Genomic DNA, 20,116 nt, shown 5'->3' on the forward strand with positions numbered 1-20,116 from the left:
TCTTCCCCGAGCTTTGGCTGGGAATGCGAGCCGTCAGGGCCGCACCAATAGCATTGCGGAGCTGGCGGGCAGCGCGCTCTCCCAGGCTGCGAAGCCTCGCGAGACCGGGACCCATTAGGGTCGCTGGTGGTTACGGGGTCGCAGCCTGGCGTTCTCTCGGGCGCCTCTCGGTCCTGCAGCCCGACCCTCCGTTCGGCCTGCCTCTGGCCCACCGAGAGTGAAGGCTGAGTAAATGGCCGGCAGGAGTAGCGATGAGAATGAGGACCATCCGAAGGTTAAACGGCCTTGCGGGCGGCCTCCTGGCTCTAAAATTCGGCTCTCGGCAGCGGCTTAGGCCGCCCGGGGCGAAGCGGAGCACCCGGCTCCCGGCCGGACGCCTGTCATGAGGAGGCGGAGGGTCATGCTCCTGGAAGACAACTTGAAAATTCTCGAGAAGCTGGAAGAATGCTTGAGTAACACCGACGTGGGGCGCCTTCCTGGCGTTAATGAGGCAACCGTGCGCACCGTTAGGAAAAACGAGAAGGCCATCAGGGACAGCGTGGAGAATGTTTCGCCCATCTACTCCTAAGTGCTGTGCATTCCCCGTGACTTTTACATCGAGATGGAGACCGAGTTAATCCTTTGGGTCGAGGATTAGACCGTAGAGGGGCCTCTGACGATGAAGGCCATTTGGCCTGGCCAGACGCGTGTACAAGCAGCTGGTGGAGACCACTGGGAAGGGCAACCCAGATACGTTTCATGCGAGCAAGGGATGGTTTGAGAGGTGTAGAAATCGCTATAGTCTGCGAAATTCGAGGTTGATGGGGCAGGAAGAATCTTTAAATGCCCAGTCATTACCCGAGTATTCCAAGCCACTCCAGAAACTGGTCAGAGCTAGAGGCTTTGTACCTCAGCAGGTCTTCAACGCTGAGGATATGAGCCTGTTTTGGAAGTGCTTGCCTTCGCGTACTTTTAGGGAAACAGACAAAATCCAGAAAGTTTAGAGGAAGCTGAAGACACCAAGTCCCTAATTTTTTTGTGCCAGTGCCGTAAGTGACAAAATGATAAAGCCGTTGCTGCTTTGTAAAGACCCTGATCCCACTTGTCTTATGGAAAAAATAAAAAATAAAAAACGCCGTCTTGTTTTCTGGCGAGCCCTAACAATATGGTTAACAGCTGACTTCTTTTTGGATTGGTTTCGTAGTTGTTTTATCTGTCAAACCTAGAGTTTTTTCACAGAAAAAAATCTTGAATTTAGAGTGTTACTGATTTGGACAGAGGTCCCAGTCACCCGGACTCATTCTTTGCTCATCCTACTGTTGATACTGTGTTTTCTCCCCCTGGAAAGCACTAACTGCCTTCAGCACTTGGATCAGGGTATAATTGGAGCATTCAGGAGATATTACACCAAGCATATGTTTGACCACTTTACTGACTATTGAAAAGAACCCTTGCCTCACTTTGAAAGAAACATGGTAACAGTGAACATTGCTGAAGTTTTGGTAGTGATAAGAGGTGATGGATGATGTAAAACCAGCTGCTCTTAATAAAGTCTGGCGGAAACTTTGGAACAATACTGTGAATGATTATGTATGTTTCCCTAGAGCTAATTAAGTTGAAAAAAGTCATAGAGTCTGCAAGATGGATGTGCTTTAAATTCATTGATATTGATGAAAGTGAAATTAATGAGCTACTTCAGTTTCAAACTTTGGCAATAACAGAGTATATCTATAGATGAGGAAGAACACAAGTCTTTGAAAGTAGACATAAAGATGAATCTAAGGAAATTAAATGCTGTCTTATACCAAGTGTGGAAGGACTATCATTTAGTCATTCAGCAAACATTTATTAAGCATAATCTGTGTGAGGCCCTGTACTAAACTCTGGACGTCTCAGGAAATCATCTCAGGATCTAAGGTAAAATGGTCATTAACAGTGGCTTTATTAATGTCACAGGTATAAAAGATCACAGTCTTGATTTACTTTAGTGGACTTCAAATAAAAAGGTTTTTTTTTTTAGGACCACTTGGCCTCATTTTCTGTAACCCTGTTTTTTCCATACATGCTAAATTCTTAATCTCAGATGGAGATTTTCTGAGTTAACCTTCTTTGGTAGTTGGCATGAGAGTACTTGCTCTTGAATTGCTGTCATGGCCTTACGTTTTATAAAGTACTCTTATATTAATCTACTCTATTAATTAATCCTCACTTTAGACCTATGAAGGAGATGCTAGTTCTTCCTTTACCAAAAAAACCCCTCAAAAGCTCAGAGAGGTTGAGTAATTTGCCTGAGCCTGTATAGCTGTTGATGTAAATGATAGGGCTAGGCCTACAGCTGACTTAAGACACTTTGCTAGAAGTGTATTAGGCCTTTAAAAATTTATAGTCCCACAGAATGAGACAGACAGGTAAACAGGTAAATTAAACACAGGTTGTGAACTGGTGCCTGCAGGCCAGATTTGGCTAACGTGTTTTGTATGGTCTGCCCAGTTTAAAACAATTTTGAATTGGTTTTCAGCATTTCCCCCCACCCCGTCCCTGCCTTTAAGGTGCTATTTACATAAAATACAGTTCGCCAATTTAAGTGTATAGTTTGTTGAATTTTTTAATGTTTGTGTAACCAGTACCACAATCAAGATATAGAACAGTTTCCTTGGCTTAAAGTTTACTTGTGCCCTTGTCTACTCAATCCCTTCTCCTGCCCCAGAAATGTCATTTAATAATCAAGATATTTCACATTAAAAAGCTAGATTAAAAAATTGGAAACCCTGACGAAGTGGACTCTGCATCCCTGAAGGGCAATAGTCAATCATTAGCTTGCTTCTTTTTAAAATTTGTTTGCATCTCCCCATGGTTGATGTTAAATGCTGCAACAGAAATGTGTACAAAGTGCCTTAGGGGAAACAGAGGACTGTGGGACTAATTAACCTTGGGAAAGACTGCACAGAGCAGCTGGCCTGGAAAGACGAAAGAGTTCATAGGGAGAGCTGTCGGGAGCAAGAGTGTTCTAAGCCAAGGAGGATTAGAAGGGAGATCCTGGGAGAAGGGGGCGACAGGGAAACAGGAAGGCAGCCACGTGTGTGCTTCATTTATTTGTTTTTGTTGGCGGGATGAGCCTCTATAAAGTGTAAGAGTTTTGTGTATCTGTATTAGTGTTTGTGGGCTGTTGTTTCTGAAGGTTTTGTATATCTAAGAAACTTAGGTCTTTTTATCTCTGCATCTGTGGAGATTTTATGATTCGCGTGTGTGTGTATGTGTGTGTGCATTAGAATGGGAGGGGAAAATTAGTATTTTTATTTTTGCAGGGGTTGGAGGTTTGCATGTGGTGCTTGGGTTGCCCAGTGAAAACTTCTCCCTCTTTCCCCGCCCCCTCCTTCTGGCCTGGCTGGGACCTGGCTGGGCAGTGAGGCAGGCAGCAGGTGGTAAGGCGAGAGGGCTGTTCAGGCCCTTCGTTCCCGCCCATCAGCCAGCAACTCGGGCCGAAGGTCCAATAGGCTGTGCTGCTCAGTTACTGGCGACGCCATGGACAGGCTGGGCGCACGGTGCCCCCTGCCAGGCTGCCCTCGGCCCTCAGTCCTTATATGCCTCCTGGTGAGTGTTCCACCCTGCTGTGAGTCCTCTCATCTCTAAACCTCCACCCTGGGATTGAGGAGAGAAGGTGCATTTGTCTTTACTCTTCCTGGGATTTTGAGCTGGAGGCAGGTAGGTAGGGGGTGGAAGGTAAAATCCTTGGGGGCACCACTCCTTGTCCTGGAGATTGCGGCGTGGTTCTGAAGGTTACCAGCACCCCTTCACTCCCTGCCTTGTGAGGAGTGACCCGGCTGTGTTTCACTACCAGGATCGTTGGGGTGATAAAGGGTGGCTGCTGGAAAGTTCGCATCTACAAGTCACGTGATAGATCCTTTGTTGAGTACAGTTATTTCATTTTTCTGTATTTTTCTGGGGGCTTTGTTTTCTCGTCTTTGAAATAATCTTAAAATGTTATGGTTGGAAGTCGCTACAGAGTACTTGCAGTGGTGCTGGTGGTTGTGGTGGGTGGGGAGGGGGAGTGAAAAGGAGAGCAGTAGGGGAGGGCCCGGTGCCCAGGGGTCTAGCCCAGCTCTGCTGCTCACTTCTTGGTGACTTCTTCCCTTCTCTGGCCCTTAATTTCCTCATGTGTAAGAGTTGGCATAAATCAGTAACTCTTAACCTTTTGGGGGCTATAGATTTTCTTTTCTTTTCTTGTCTTGTCTTGTGAAAATTCTGGATTTGCACCCAGTGAAAATGTATAGATAAACACAGGTTTATCTATGTATTTACAGATAAACATCTATAAATGTATAGATAAATTAAAATGTTGCATTCAGTTTCTGAGTATTCACAGATTTTTAAAACCTAGATGGGTTACAAGTTTAGAACCACTGGGTGGTTTCTGAGGCCCCTTCTGCCTTAACAAACACTAAAGTCAACCATAACCTTTTAAAGGCTAGGTAGATACTCTAGGACAAAAAAAGGGGGAAGACAATGAATTATGAAATAACTAAAATAAAATAAAATAAAATAAAAAGAATGTAAAATTAGAAAAGGATAAAGACATAAATATGAAAATACTATAAAGACTTGAAAACTGAGAGTAAATATTTTTCCATTATAATGTTTGTATTAGGGAATTTGGTGATGTGTGTATTTTCCATCAATTTTGCATTCATGTAATATCATTTTCTAATAAACTGTAGTCCACCTTTGGTTCCAAACTGACCTTTCATGCTTCTGATTCTTTGTTGATAACATCCACAAACACTTCCCAAGCCCATGCTCCTTGTCAGGGGTTGTAAAGTGCTGGGAATACAGAAGTGAATGAAGCCAAAGAGCTCGTGTCCAATGCAGGAGACATATGTATTCAACGGTCTGTATTTCAGTGTGATCGACGGTAGACTAGAAGGATGTTTAGCAGCAGTCCTGGCCTCTACGCACTAGATGCCAGTGGCATCTCCCCGAAGTCATGACAATCAGAATTGTCTCTAGATGTTGTCAGATGTCCCAAGTTGACAGCTACTGGATTAAGTGAAGCTCAAGTAACCCCACTATATCAGTTCCTAGTCATGCTCCTTGCAGTTCTTCGAGAGCCCAGGTTGGGAGGCAGGAGTCTTGGACTCAAGTCTTGGTTCTGTCACAGAATTTGTGTGTTGTGCCTTAGTTACCTTATCTGTAAATGAAGGGTTAGCTTAGACAATACCTGAGGGCCCAAAATACCTCCTAGCATTTTGACTTAGAGTTCATACAAGAGGTTCAGTACATTTTAGGTGAGTTTATATTTAATCCTGTTAGCTCTGTGTTCCACTGATACTTGCTGGCTGCAGTGCCCTAGATCTTTTCCAGGAATGGCGTCTTTGGCTGGGGACAGGCCGTTGCTCCTTTTGTTTGGAGTCTGTGCTGGAAGCCACCTTAGAGTCATGTAGTTGACCCCTCACAGTGTGGTAGTATGTCCAATTCTCTGCCAAAAGCACTGTGGGTGACCAAGAAGCCCTACTTACTTCACAAGGCTGTTTATCCTCAGTATCAACATCTTGCTGGTACACTAATTCACTAGCCTGCAAGTATTTGTGGAGAACCTGCTATGTGCCATGAACTGTGCTGGGGACACAGTGATGAGCAAAGCAAAGTCCCTTCCTTTACTGGATTAATGATTATAAATTGTTTATCCTGTCTTGTTAGAATCCATGGCAGCTCTGAGGTAGGCAGTACAAATGTCATAATCTCCGATTTCTAGATAACATTTACAGAAGGGAGAGGAAGTAACAAAGGCCACGGGCAGTTAGCAGTAGGCTAACAGGCACTAGGATTTAAAGCCTGCTCTCTCGTGCCTTTATTTTTTCCCTATATAATCTAATTGAGTTGTCATTAAACACACAATAAAAGCTTCATTGAAAAGCCTGTTTTTTTTTTTCCTTGTGTGGTCACTGGTTTAATTCAGAGGACTAGTATGTTGGATTGGAGGTGTTGGTGGAGGTAGTAGGAGGGAAGGAAAAACCCACCCCAGACAGGCCTCTAGTCAAACTGAAGCTGAAGACATAAAAACGCTACTTATGCCCTGCCAAGAAGTAGGAGCCAGGACCCGGGCAATAACATAGAAGGAATGGGAGGACAGAGGTTTATTTCAGCGAGACGCGAGCCCTGGGCTGGGAGGCAGGAGAAGCAAGCTCTTGTTCAGTCTCGCCTGAGTCGCAGTGGGACTCCTCGCAAGTTTCCTCGACCCCTATTAGTGACTCCACTGTGTCTCCCAAGCAGAGAACCCTGGAATGGAAGATGTCCTCCAGTTATTTTCATTCCCTCTTATTTTAAATGTTGATCATTAAAACAGTAAGGAACAATTGCATCCTGAATGTTTTTTCCTCTCACACTGTCACTGCCATTTTCTTAGCTCAGCACCTTAATGCTTTTTTCCTGGAACGTTGTAAAGGCCTTTTGAATAGACCTTCTGGTCACTCCCCATCCTCCTTCCTGTTACTCTGCTCGGCTTGATCATATTGTTACTCTCCTACTTAAACTTCCAACAGCACCTTGTCTCTTGAGTACAAACCCCAGACTCCTTACCCTGAGCCTTTTCTTTATAGTTTTGGCCAGTCTCATTTCCTTCCAATCTCATATCCACAGACTAAGACCCATGCAGACTAGACAGCTCATCTGTTCCAAATACCTCTTGAGTTTGTACATACTATCATATCTCTCTCTTGTAATCCTACTTATCAGTTCCAACTTAGATGATATCTTTGAAGTCTTTTCCTGTCTCCATAGGTAGAGCCTTCCTCTTGGACCCCCAGCTCTCTGCCACAGGGGTACAAGTCACACTGCTTTAGAATTAGGCTTCCTTGTCCTCTAGACTCCCCATGGCACCCTGTATATACACAACTGAATGAAAGTGAAATTAATTCCCTAATATATCAATAGATGGTAAGAACCTATCATTCACAGCGATCTCCACAGGATGACAGCAGTTCAGTGGATGTCAGTTGGCATTACCTCTAGCAGCAGTTTTGCACAATAGGATTTCAAGTTATTGAGACTTGACTCCTAAGCTTTGCTTCACTAATTAAAAGCTGTATGATTTTTGAGCAAGTTTCTTGATTTTTGAGCCTCTCTTTTTCACCATCTGCAAAATGCAGAGGAAAATATCTAGGCATGAAAACTTTAAGCACTAAAGCTCAGCAGAGATCCCAGGAATTATTTTGTGGCTGGGAAATGGGGAAGGAAATATGATGCCCAGCCTTGGTTCCAGTCTGCTTGAGCTGGCAAATAGTGAATTGGCCATGCCACTGCTGATCTGCGCTTTTCTTTCCCCACTGTGTAGATCCTGACAGCTTCTTTCCTGACATACCCCATGCTCAGGACCCTTAGCCTGCAGCTCCACTCAGTTGTCACTGGCAGCTATGTCTCCGGCACTTACTCCATTGTCTTTGCCAACTGTCCCAACGAGCAGATTGCCAGAGATATTGCCAGGTATGGTGAAGGGGCTTAGGTGCTGCCGTGGGAGGCTTGGGGAGGAGCTACCAGGGTGCGGGTGGGTGGACATTCAGCTGGCTGGGGTACCTTAGTAACTGGTTTTCTGGGTATGAAGTCTCCCCTTTGTCTTTGGCTGTCACCAGCCACTAGGATGATGTTTTTGCCTTTTGTCCAGAATTCCCACACTTACTACTCTGCCTAGAGACAAATATCCCATTACTGTTGCCTGGGCCATGGGAGATTAGGGGGCCTACCTGTTCCTGCTGTGGCATTCCAACTCTTGACCTTGATGGTTGCCTCCAAGTTCCTTCATGCTCTGGTTCCCATCACCTCCAGATACAGACTGTTGCTCTCATCTTCTCTCTCTTTTTTCCCCCAAGTTCAAAAGTCACATTTGTTTACAAATGAACAGTATAAATGTAATAAGGAACAAAGGAAATAAAATAATAGACATATATATTTACATGGCAGGTATAGGGAAAACTTACCATGCAATTCTTTAAATAAATACTTCTACAATCTAGAATTTAACAGTCAAAATTAGTTTCTAAGGATAATTTTTTATCACCTCATGAAGAATTTTTAGGAGGGTCATCCTACGTGATTCAAACTATGACTATGTTAATGAAAAAATTATAATTTCATATTCAAAAATGTCCAAGTTGCTGGAAGCCGAGTAAACCAGATCACTACCAATCTCTAATAGATTCAGAGGCTCTTAGGAAGTCCCCTAAATGCTCCCGTGCTTGTCTCAGTGCTGCCTTTTATTCTTTAGGGCTTCCTCCTAGTTGCTGGTACATAAAGTGTTCTCCTTACTGTGCAATGCCATGGCTAAGTAAGAAATATTTCCTGTCGTTTCTGGGGTCTGGTGTAAAAGGGAGGCTGCAGTGTGTGTGTTGGGGTGTGTGTTGTCCACCACTGACTGGGACTCTGAAATGGGGTCTTAGGGGCTCTCTCCCCTCAGCTGTTCTGTTCAGTATTTTTTATAGAAGAGAGGCAAACAGGTTTAGTTTCCAGGATTTGTAGGAGAGTAAATGAATCCATGGTAGGGAGGGCCCCACAAGTGTTAGCTGGCAGGGACCCCAGCTTCAGCTGCAGAACTAACTCTGGGACCAGGTCTTCAGCTCCAGCTCAGTGCTCCTTCTTCATTAGTGTTCTTTAGCGTTCGGTCTGCCGCCTCTCAGTTCTGGTTCCTGGCAGCGTTCTTAGATCTCATCATTGACAGACACACTCTAAACTGGAAAAATCTCTTGCTGGGGCTAGGGTAGAAACTTGAATGTTGAATCAGAAGGCCTAGATTCTAATGTCCTCTTTGCTGCCAACACCACATATGATCTTAGACAAGTCTTCCTTCTCTGGACTTTGATTTCATACGTAGAGAGAGGGATTTGGATTAGGCCAGGGTCACAGACACTAATGTCTGTAGACAGGCAGCTTAAGTGAGTGAGTGGGCTGGGGTGTAATGATGGAGAATGACAGTAGATGGCAACCCTCATTCTTCTCACGTGTGGGGAGGAGAGAGCAGTGGAAGTTGACCTGAGAAGCATATGTCGTGCCTCGAGGGAGTAGCCCTTGCTCAGCTCTAGCTAAGTGTGACCTCGTAGGACTGCAGGTCCAATGTCATAAGTCTCATTTTTTGGTGAGAAGGCTAGGTAATGTGTACTTTTTGAATGTGAAATACTCTGATAGTAAAAATTGGTAACAAAGTCATGACTTTTTTTTTAAATGCCACATGAGCCAAACTGTGTATCTGGTCTGTGAGCTTCTGGTTTGTGACCTTTGCAATTCTGGAAGCCCTGGAAGTTCTGCATTTCTATCTCCTGCTTTCCTCAGATGAGCATGAGGGCCTGAGCTCCCTGTCTGTGACCCACTGCTGGTCTTCAGTGTGTGTTTTATCCATCAGCTTGCATGTTCGTGCACTCCTGTGCTCTCTTGCTGTCTCTCGCTCTCTCGTGCTCTCTTTTTTTTTTTTTTCCATAGGAACTTTTTGAATGACACAGTCCTCCATAGTTTTACAGTCTCTTACCAAAGGGCTGGTTGCTGTGATCAGTCACCAAGGACTTCATACTTCCAAAAAGACTGGAACAGGCCTTTGAGGCACTGGATTATTTTTTTCTAGGTTTAACTCACTCCCTGTGTTTGCATGTCACCTTTAGAACCAACGAAGTGCAATTTCTCACGCAGATCACTTGACTGAGTGAGCAAGACTTGCAGTCATTGCTTAGACAAATTTGTGCCATGTGCCTCTCCTTACAGTCAGGGTTTACTCATCTCCTGGAACTTCCCAAGGGAATAAGGGCGGTGGTAATACCAGATTCATGTGGAGCCTTAAATAGAGCCCTGTTCAGCCTGGAACTCTGGGGAAGAGAAAGTGGGTCAGTTCTCTTGGCAGCAGCTAAGAGGAGGAAGGAACGGTAAGCAGAGCTCCAGTGAGGTTTACTTGGCGGGGGCCAAGCACTTCAGAGAACCGAAGCTGGGTCCCCTCGGCTGCCTGAGGCTTGAGAGGAGTTTGTCAGGGTCTGCCTGAGTCCCAGGGCTTGAGGTTTTGATACTGGGGAACATTTCTTTGCATCCGTGATACTTGTACTAGTTCAGGCGTGGTTTACTGTGTTCACCAGGGTTCTGCACAGGAATCACTGTCAGGAATTCCAACCTGCGGTCTGAGAAAAAAAAAATTTTTTAGAGGTCTACAAAGGTGATGATTGTGCTCTAAGGGTTGTGGTAGAACCTTTACAAAAATAAAAGCGAAAAGAGCCTATATTTGCCAAACACAAACACAGAACATGATGCCTTTTGTGGCTTTTCCTTAGAGTTAATATCAGTTGTGCGTGGTCACACAGGTATCTACAGACCAGAAGCACTGAATGTCAGCCCAGGAAAAAAAGGAGAAGAAGGTGGCATGATAAAAGGAGCCCTTGGTGGTGGAAAGGCTTGGAAACCACTGCCTGAACCAGTCCTCTCTTTGTACAGCGGGCAGTCAGGTCGAGTGGGAGGGCTGTGCCTGTCTCGGAGAGGTGCTCAGATACCTGTTCCTGGAATGAAAGAAGGAACTTGCGTAAGGTCACACAGCCATCCTACTGCAGGGCTGAAGTGGAGTCCACATCTTCTTGTTCTCCATCCAGGGTCAATAGATTCTCATTCCCCAAGCAGGCTGGGCCTGTCCTCAAAACTGCCTTCCCATAACTGCTTCCCTACTTGTCTCCCCACCCAAGGAGGGACTTATAAACAACTCTGTCTTCAGTGGTTCTGTGCATGGTAGTTACGTACCGAGTTGGTCTGAGTGGGGAGGGGCCCTCTAAATAGTTATCTACTTAGGCTCAGGTTTCCTGGGTAACTCCCAGGAATTCCTGCCCCCCAACCCTTCTCGGGACACTTGGACACCAGTGACTGTCACTCTGTCTCTTTACTTTAGGGCTGTCCTGGATAAGAAGCTGGCTGCATCTGTGAACATCCTGCCTAAGGCATCCTCACTGTGAGTTTTGCTATGGCCAGAGGAGGGGTGTGGGAGTGCTAGGTCAGGTCATGGCCAGTGGAAAGAGCACCGAACTAATGCGGAGTTGTCAAAGAACAACTCAGAGGCATTTAATTCATCAGTAGTTCACTGTCAATTTGTATTCAGAGGAAATCAACTAATGGGTTTATGTCATCCAACAAAAGCAAAAACAGGCTATGTTTAGAGAAGGGGAAAAAAACCTACAAATTACGAGCAATGAGTCTTGTTTGCACATTCTTTGTTTAAATCAATTAGCTTGATGTTACCAAAGAAGTCAGACTGGACATTCCATTCCTGAGTAAGCCAACTGGGGATATCAAAGAATATAATTTCTGTTGCTTTTGAATTCTCTGGAAAGCTTTGAGAGTTTGGCGTACATGACAGACTATTTCTGCGCACTGTCTGCCTTTCACTTCATCAACTCATTTACTTGGGCCTGGTCTACACCATTTCCCTCATGAAAATATTTCCGCATCCCAGTGCTAGCATGCAGGATTTGTCTTGTACCTCATTTTCTCTGATCAGCCTGTTTCTCATCTCCTTTCTCCTCTGATGAAAGAGAGAGAGAAGAGAAATAATGCCTACTCTTGAGGTCAGAGCAGAAAAGTGCCGTGTAACGAAGGCTTTCTGCGGCCCCGCAGTACCATTCCCTCACACCGTCTGTAGCTGTGGCTCCCACGTTTGGCCATGCTTTAGATTCCTGAGCTCCATCCTGGATCTGTTCAGTCTCTCTAAAGATGGGGCTTGAGTCTCTGAATTTTTAAAAAGTTATATTGGTATTCATATAAGCCAGTCTGGGAGCCAGTGCTTGGGAACTAGAACAGAATTTTAGCCTAATGTTCCCCTCCTGTGTTCATCCTTCCTTATAATTCATCCTTTCACCACGGCTTTGTGAGATAGATAAAGCCGATGCTTGAGTTGTCTTAGATTTGCCCTGGGTCAGCGTAGATATTCTCAGGCCAAATTTCTTTCCCTTCCCATGATGCTGTTCTTATGACTCTTTTTTGAACATTGTCACTGAATTTGTTTTTCATTTTTGGACTTGTTTCCATATCTTATAAGGCTCACTTCTTCCTTGAATCCTCCTTAACTTATTTAATTTATTCATTGGTGGGCACTCAGCTCTGAGAGTCAGTGATAAAAATAGCACCAGTTCAAAGGATGGGGAGGTGCCTGGAAGTCATGAGTATAGGATGAGCATTGAAAGAACTGGAGATGCCCAGTTTGGAGGAGAGAATATACAGGAGTTTCCGCAGGGCTGTCCTGAACTGGGCCTTCACACGGAAATTGGGGGAACAACTGGGTGGCAAATTGGCACACCGTAACATAAACCATCTCAATGTGAAAACCTTCCAGGTGGATGGACTTCTTCGAGAGATGGTGAGCCTCTCACCTCCAGGAATGTTAAGGCAATGCTAGAATGTTTGAACTAGATGACCTGTAAGGCTTGACCAACTCTACAGTTTTTTATATGGGCTTGGAAAGATTTTAAAGTTTCCACCTTAGTAACTCACCTGATTGGGCCAGGCTTAATTCACTGAGCTCATCTTGTGGGCATAATTTTTTTTTTGTTCTCTTCTCCAGGTACTTTTGGAATGGAGAAATAGAAGAGGCCACTGAGATCCTGTTGGTGAGTGAGGATGGGAGGAAGGGGCCTTGATGGGGGAAGAGCAAGACCAAGGCCTTTTCCCCAGGTTCCAATTAAAAATTAGCAAAGATCAACTGATGAAGTTTCTTGCCCCGCATAAGATGCCCTAGGTTCATTTGTGAGCTAGTGACAGCGCCTGGAGACCCGGAGGAATGCTGCCTTCTGCACGGTCAGCTGAGTGAGTGGCTTCAGAGCTGGGGCTGAGGTCCTAAAGCAGTGCTTTTTTTCTTTTTTCATTTACAGCTAATAAAGACGAAGACTTCCAAGGTCCATACGCTGTCCAGCTACATCAGGTAGTACTACCATCTCCTCCCAGCCAGGGGCGTGCTGGGGACCAAGTGAATGAGCTTGAAAAGCTGGAGACCCAGAGCCTAGTCACCAGCCTCCATGTGACCCTGGGTATGGCCCTGTCCCTCAAGAGTCTCCATCTGTAAAGAGTTAAACCAGTGGTTCCTAAAATTTTGGTCTCAGGATCCCTTTACACTTATGGAAATTGTTGAGGACCCAAAAGAGCTTTGTTTATGTGGGTTATATAAAAGTTTACTGTATTAGAAATTAAAACTAAGAAATTTTTAAATTATGTGTTTTTAGCTCATTTAAAATAACAGTAATAGAACAATTACCTATTAACATAAATACAGGCATACCTTGGAAATATTGCGGGTTTGGTTCCAGACGACTGCAGTAAAGTGAGTGACATGAATTTTTTGGCTTCCCAGTGCATATAAAAGTTATGTTTACACTCTACTGTAGTCTTACTCAGTATGTAATAGCATTATGTCTAAAAAAAAGTAACAAATTACTACCTTAATTTAAAAATACAAAACAAGAAACAATTATAGTAGTAACATCAAAGATTACCATAACAAATATAATAATTAAGAAAAAGTTTGAACTATTGAGAGAATTAGCAGCATGTGACACAGAGACAGGAAGTGAGCAAATGCTACTGGAGAAATGGCGTCAGTAGACTTGCTCGTCCCAGGTTACCATAAGCCTTCAATTTGTAAAAAACGCAGTATCTGCAGTGAAGTGAAGTGCAACAAAGTGAGGTATGCCTGTAATGCGTTTTTATGGAAAGTAGCCATGTTTTCCAAAAAACTGGAAAGAATGGCATCATTTTACATTTTTGCAGAATCTGGTTTAATAAGACAGCTGAGTCGCCTCAAAAGCATCTTTTTTAAGTATTAGGACACTTTGAAGCTCATGGTGATAAATTCAAGTTTTTCAAACTTCTAATTTTTGTGTAAAAACATGAATTTTTTGATCGGCAATAAATGATGTAAATTGTCTTCATTTGAGTGGTGGGCCCACTTTGTTCTTATTTGGGAAAATGCCTAATACTCAAACTTGAGTAACCTTAATTTGTAAAAGTGACAGACAAATGATGGTTACTCTGGCTTGAGAGTAAAAACGGTGTTCTGTGGGGGAAAAAAGTCTAGCTTGTGTCTCAGTCAGAGTTTTAGACGACCTTGCTCTTAGGTACATAGCAAAAGTGCCTTTGTATGATTCCCATTTTGTGACACAGAATATTAAAAAGACGTACTCAAGGGTCCAACTTTAATGAAAATAGTAATTCTTTACCACATTATCAAGGATGCTCTTGCATTTTTAAATGCAGGTGTGTGGTGAAGAACACAGTGACAGCTGCTACAGTGTGGTGTCCTTGTCCTGACGCGTGCTGTGGTGCCACCAGTCTTACCCATCACTGCTTTTGCACCATCAGTGCAGATGTCAACATAGTAAAGAGATAAATAACAAATGAGTACTATTATGAAAATAGTTTTAGCCTCATGGACCTCCCAAAAGAGGCTTGGAATTCCCCAGGGGTCAGTGGACGTCACCTTGAGAACCACTGGTCTAAACCCTTATTTATTATTCAAAGTGGGGTTTTTGGAATAACTGGCATCACCTGGAAGCTTGCGAGAACTACAGAATCTCACACTAACCCCGGACCTACTGAATCAAACTACAGTGTAGTAAGGTGACTCCTGTGCACTAAAAGCTTGAGACTCGTTGGTCTAAAGCAGTGATTCTTAATGCTGGCCATGTGCTATAACCACGTGGAGACATTTTTCAAATTATCAGTTTAGGCTCCACCTCAGATTCTGACTTAATTTATCTGGAATGGGTAAGAAGTAGTGAGTATGAAGTATGGTGTTCTTCAAATCTTGACTTTCCTGTGCAGCCAGAGATGTGAGTCACCATTTATTTGGATGATATAAAACCTTTTCCCGTCACTTCTTAGGGAACCGGGAAGGACTCTGGAGTTACATGATGATACCAGCTCTCAGATCTAGTGGTAGAGAAGGCCCTCATGTTACCACTGGAGCACAGATGTGGGAATAGGGCACCTTTGGTAGAACCAGCACTCTTGAGAAATTACAGCCTGACTGGTGAGGGACAACTTTGAGGTTAAGAGCATGAGCACCAGACCTTGACCTCCAGGGTCAAATCCTGGCTCCTCTGTTTGCTGGTTGTAGCGTAAATGCATGTATGTTACTTGAGCCTTGCTGTGCCTCAGTTGCCCCGTCTACAGGGTGGGGGCCATACAAGCACCTTGGCTTGCTATGCATACTGGAATGAATTACGTAAAGTACACACGTGAGTTGCTGCGTTAGTGGCAGCTCTTACTACTAAAGCATTATAAACATGTCTCCTTCAATATGTCTGAATAGTATTCTGATAGTATTCAAACATACATACACTGAATTCTGTATGTCTGCTTTTAAAAACACATACAGGTCTAGGTGTCCATGATATAAGTCAAGAAAATTCATTATCCTCAGGCATTGAAAATTATCCAACTTCCTGCTAATGTTTAAGCACCTATACAAACACGTGTTGTGATTAGGACCACCTCATGAGAGCCTTGCAGTGCCTAATTCAGCAAAAAGGAGGCAGAGGCTCATTATCTCTATTTGATAGATGGGACGGAGGCCCAAGGCCTTATGTTTCTTCGCTTTGGAAAGCGAAAAGAACTTGCATTGTGTGTCAAGGACCAGATGAAAGAAACAGGGAGGAGGAGATTCCTGTGGGTTTGGATGGTCAAGGAAGAGCCCTCGGGAAAGGTCAGAGGTTGAGTTGAGCCTTAAGAAATAGAGAGGTGTTTGGTTAATCAGCAGCAGCAGGGAGAGCTTTCTAGGTGGAGAAGAGAATACAGAGGCATGGGGGGGTGGTTTGGGGAGGGCACAGTGATGAGTGTGCGACAGTAGCTAACATTTAATGATGCATGCAGTGCCAGCCAGTGCACCAGGTAAGTGCTTATATACCTTGTCCCATTTTATCCTCAGCAGTCCAATCATGTGGGTACTATTTTTATCCCCTCTTTTGTAGGAACTTTAGGGAATTAAGTGATTTGTCCATGCTTACATAGCTAAGAGGTGGCAGACTGAATTTGAACCCGTGTCTGTGAGACTCTCAAGCCGGCTGGCCTAACTGATCACTTGGTGACAGGTGGGTCACAGGCTCAGGCGTGGTGAGCTGTGGGGCTGGACAGGTGGCTACAGGCAGATTGCAGTGGGCCTTAAGTGAGGCTGGCCAGTTGGGTTTTATTGCATAGACTGATTGCAATTCTAGGCATTCACAGGGCTCTGCTTTCTTTCCAAAGGTTGATGCATCCTTTTGAAATCCCAGAGATCTTCAGTCTTCCCATAGACCGAGGAGATGCACACTATTTAAAGTGGCTGGAGGAGAGCATGAAGGAGGAATGAGTGGGGGCTTTTTGTGCACCCTGCTGGCAGCCTTGAGCCTTCAGCAGCTGTACCATGGGGGAGGAGAGGCTTCTGTCTGCCTCGCAGTGTCGCTATGTTTTTGTCAGCACAGAGGAGCTGAGTCACTTTTGGAGGATGAAGGTCTGAGGCTCCTGAGGCTGGAAGAGGACACTGGGCCATTCAGGCCAAACAAGAACCCAGTGGAACTTGTCTCCGAGTGTGTCGTGCTTGAAGGTGACCAGGGGTGGGATGATGAAGATGATCGTGTGTAGGGGCCAAGGGGAAGTGGCAGTGAGGGTGGTATTTGTCATCTGCAGTCACTGAGCCAATGTCGAGTGCCTAGTATGTAATTACTCTGCTTCTCATGAGGGGTGGACCTGAGGACCTGTTCACTTAGGAGTGTGGGAGGAATGCCACTTTCTAGGGGAACCGGAAGTACTTTATCCAAAAGGATGAATTGGTAATGGAATTTCAAGGCCAAGCAGAATTAGCTCTCCTGGCTAAAGATGGTGTTTGTTACTCCTGGGTCCTGAGGACGCGGGGCTGGGAGCGGGCTTCATGAGTGCATTCAGAACCGGGGAACAGCAGGGCTGAGACACAGCCTCTCGGGTTGGGAGTGGTCTTGGCTCTTTCCAGGCCTCTGTGGCAGACATCAGCAGGTTCTGGTGCCTTGCTCAGTGGCGACGTAGATTCTGAGCCCACCATGCTAACCTTTCCACTTGAGCACTGAAACCGAGCATCCCCGGGTAGGAAAGAACCCTCAGGAACTGCTAGACCGGTGTTGTTCAGACTTGGTCCACAGAGCCCAGGGGCTGACAGGAGGCACCCTAAGGGCCACCTGGGCGTGGCGGTAAGAGTTGGGGCCCCCACTCACACCTCAGCCAGTGCAGCTGTGCTTTTATTATTTGTGTATGTAGAGCTAAGTGTGTGGTGTTTGTTTGATAAAGGTTTGTAAGTCAGTGGCCTGAGTCAGTCTCTATTTTGTAGATTATAAAGGAAGCTGAACTGCACCGAGGCCCAGAAGTGGGGGCCTGTTGGGTTACAAACAGTACAGCCAAGGCTGCTCGCCCTGGTGCTCTCTGCCTGCTGCACCGGTGTCAGGTGGACGAGGGCAGGGAGGGCAGAGCCCCGTGGGGTGAGAAGAGAGACTTGACCGAGGTCCCCTCCGTGGCTCTGGCACAGGGTAACTGCACTCTGCAGACACCGTGGGCAGTGTGGGTAGTAGCCTGGGTCTTTCTTCCTAGAGGGAAGGGTGTGGGAGGGGGGTTGCCAAGCTCTAGTTCTGACACCTTCTGTGCTTCTTGAACCTTCGTTTCTCCAAATATAAAATGAGGGAGGACCTCCAAGGGCCCTTGTGTGAAGACCTTGTAGGGACTTCAGGCTGAGCCGCTTCCAAAGGTCCAGAGGATCCTTTTATGATAGCCAGTGAGGATTCTGGTGGGCTGCCTCAGGAGAACAAAGAGAATGATAGTGGTGATGTCCTTTTCTTATGACAGGTGTTGCTGGTACATGTGAAAATCTTGTGTAAAATAAACCTTACTGAAAATGTACTGGGGACCCCAGATGGACTGCCTGTGTTGCTTTCAGGATAAAGTCCAATTTCTTGGTCTGGCTTTCAAGGCCCTTTATAGCCTTGCCTCAGATCTCCTTCTCCATCTTCACCTTCCACCTCCCTCTCCTGCCCTGGCAAGTGGGTGAGTCCAGTATGCTGTGATGTTACCCTCCTGCCTGAGCGCCCTTCTGCATGAACGCTTGTGAAATCTGGTGGCTCCTTTGCAAGGCCTGGCGTCCCCAGTGGGAAGGAGTCTCTCCTGCCTTGTGTCCTTGTGCATCACAGTCTCCTGTTTCTAGATGTGAGCTGCTCGAGGTGAGGGGGCATGTTTGAATCTATTTGGTCTTTTGCACATGGTTTGGCAAATACTTCCCAAATTGATGTTTCAAGCATTTGAATAACTAAAACTTTCTCGATAGTCCACAGTTACTTTCTTGGCAAAATCCAGCTTTTTTCCCTTGAACTTTCTTCAAGTAGAACTTATTCCAAAGGAGATTTTTCTTTCTATCTCTGGCCTTCACTGGGTCATTTTCTGTGCTGACTGTGCATTGAAAACTGTTCCTTGGTGGCCTTGCTTTGCCTCAGTATCACAATTGACTATAGGAAATGGGAGAGGAGAGGGAAAAAACACCTGCTTAAACCGTCAGCTCTCTGCCAGGTTCTTTCCTAGGTTCTTAACTTCATTTTATCCTTATAACTCAATGTTACGCTCATTTTGCAGATGAAACCTGAGATCAGAGAGCAGGAGATAAAAGATGCTTAAAATAAGTGGCAGAGCTAGGCTCTGAACCCGGGTCTCTGGTTCTGAATCGGATGCTCTTACTGCCTCTTTCAAAGAGGTTGGATGTATCCCTTTGTAGGCCAAAGACTCAGAGAACCTGCTCTAGCCAACTCTAAAGGAAGAGTTACTAGTTCCTCAGACTTCCCTGGGGTAAGTTGGCGTATTGCACTGTTTACTCCTCCCCACAGATCTGGAGGTTGGCGATAGCATCTTCCTTATACAGATTTTGAGGAACAGATTCATGATTCTCAGGGTCTGTGTGACTCCAGCTTACATGGTTTGGCCACTCTACCACACTGTCCTCCCAGAATGATGCTGTGAGACCTGGGGCTGGGACCTAGACTAGGGTTTCCACGTGGGAATTCCTTCCTGGCATTTCTCAGGAAATGTAAGGGTTTTTTTGAACCCAGAATTCCTGGGAAAACCAGTTGAGAACATGAGAAAAAGTATTAAAATTACCCATGAATACTGAAGCTTAAAAGCATGGAGATGTTATTGATTTGAAGGAATCCATCTTCATCAAATAAAAAACAAGAGCAAGAAGTGCTCCCGCACAGGAGTGAAGGTTCAGAGAACCAGGCGGGAGCGCGTGGGAGGGAAGTGGTGCTGCCCTCTCCGCAGGTGTGCCTGTGATCGCTGCCATGTCGTGAGGGCGTGTCTGGTCCCGTCTGCAAGGACCAGCGGGAGGCATTCTTGCAAATAAGGTGGTAAGTTTCTACACACAGTATACTTTCTACAAATCCTGTCAGCCTAGTTCCGAGAAATAAGCTTTGGAAACAAAATAAATTCTTAATCTGGCAATTTTGACACAAGATTCTGTGTACTCTTAACCTTGTTAGGATATATTTGAATGCGTTATTTGAATACCATCTGGTAACATTCCCTGGCGTTTTCCAGTGTTTATTCCCTGGGGGCTGCAGTTCTTTGTAGACACTACTGAGCTTAATGTTCCTCTTTGTTAAACAATTTTTTTTCCCCAGATACCTATAAAAATGAGGAAAGAGTATAAAGAATGTTTGAAGTAGTTTAAGGGTAACTTATGACTTGGGGAAATTTGTGAGAATCCTGATTTCTTGGTCTTCAATTTCAAAGGTGGATTATTTGTTGTGAGTCTGTAAACACTAACCTTGACTACACGGTAGCAGGCCCTCCAGCCTGGGGAGGACCACCGACCTCGGGGGGCCTGTAGGGCTGCTCCCCGGGAGCGTGGACTGGAGCCTGGGTCCCTGGCGCTGTTCACTTTTCATCTCACTCCATTGATTTCAGTGCAGAGAGTGATCCTACCCCTACTCCTCCCCCCCCTCAGCTCCAGTTGTGGTTTTGTTCCAAGAGCACTTACCAGGTTGAAGCAGGAGGAGTGGTAGGGTAAGTGGGAGCCATATAATGAAGATTTTTAAGGGCAGACATTAACACTTGGTGGGGTGTGGGGGGTGGTCAACAGGCTACACTAAGCCCTGAAAATACAGGGTTC

The 20,116-nt window shown here is 45.2% G+C and overlaps 1 protein-coding gene across 4 annotated transcripts; it reads left to right on the forward strand.

Annotated features, from left to right (window-relative positions):
• Positions 1–67: 67 nt before the first annotated feature.
• LOC102545300 (protein CutA homolog) lies at positions 68–19,118 on the forward strand. Of its 4 annotated transcripts, XM_072960024.1 has the most exons (7): positions 68–1,896; positions 7,307–7,455; positions 8,234–8,293; positions 10,871–10,930; positions 12,536–12,581; positions 12,843–12,892; positions 16,210–19,118. In XM_072960024.1, the coding sequence occupies exons 3-7, from the start codon at positions 8,286–8,288 to the stop codon at positions 16,310–16,312; spliced, it is 267 nt and encodes an 88-aa protein (XP_072816125.1). In that variant the 5' UTR covers positions 68–1,896; positions 7,307–7,455; positions 8,234–8,285; the 3' UTR covers positions 16,313–19,118. The 4 variants fall into 4 exon arrangements, 3 of the variants coding, with proteins under 3 accessions (XP_072816125.1, XP_015095866.1, XP_072816124.1); XM_015240380.3 differs by lacking the exon at positions 8,234–8,293; XR_012072242.1 differs by lacking the exons at positions 7,307–7,455; positions 8,234–8,293.
• Positions 19,119–20,116: the final 998 nt, after the last annotated feature.

Source organism: Vicugna pacos, chromosome 4, assembly GCF_048564905.1.
Source record: "Vicugna pacos chromosome 4, VicPac4, whole genome shotgun sequence".
Taxonomy (NCBI): Eukaryota; Metazoa; Chordata; class Mammalia; order Artiodactyla; family Camelidae; genus Vicugna; species Vicugna pacos.

Coding starts and splice junctions, on each gene's coding strand:
- LOC102545300 (XM_072960023.1), top strand. CDS start 9,697: ATGTGCCTCTCCTTACAGTCAGGGTTTACTCATCTCCTGGAACTTCCC. Junction 9,873..10,870: donor GCTAAGAGGAGGAAGGAACG/GTAAGCAGAGCT, acceptor TCTTTACTTTAG/GGCTGTCCTGGATAAGAAGC. Junction 10,931..12,535: donor CTGCCTAAGGCATCCTCACT/GTGAGTTTTGCT, acceptor TCTCTTCTCCAG/GTACTTTTGGAATGGAGAAA.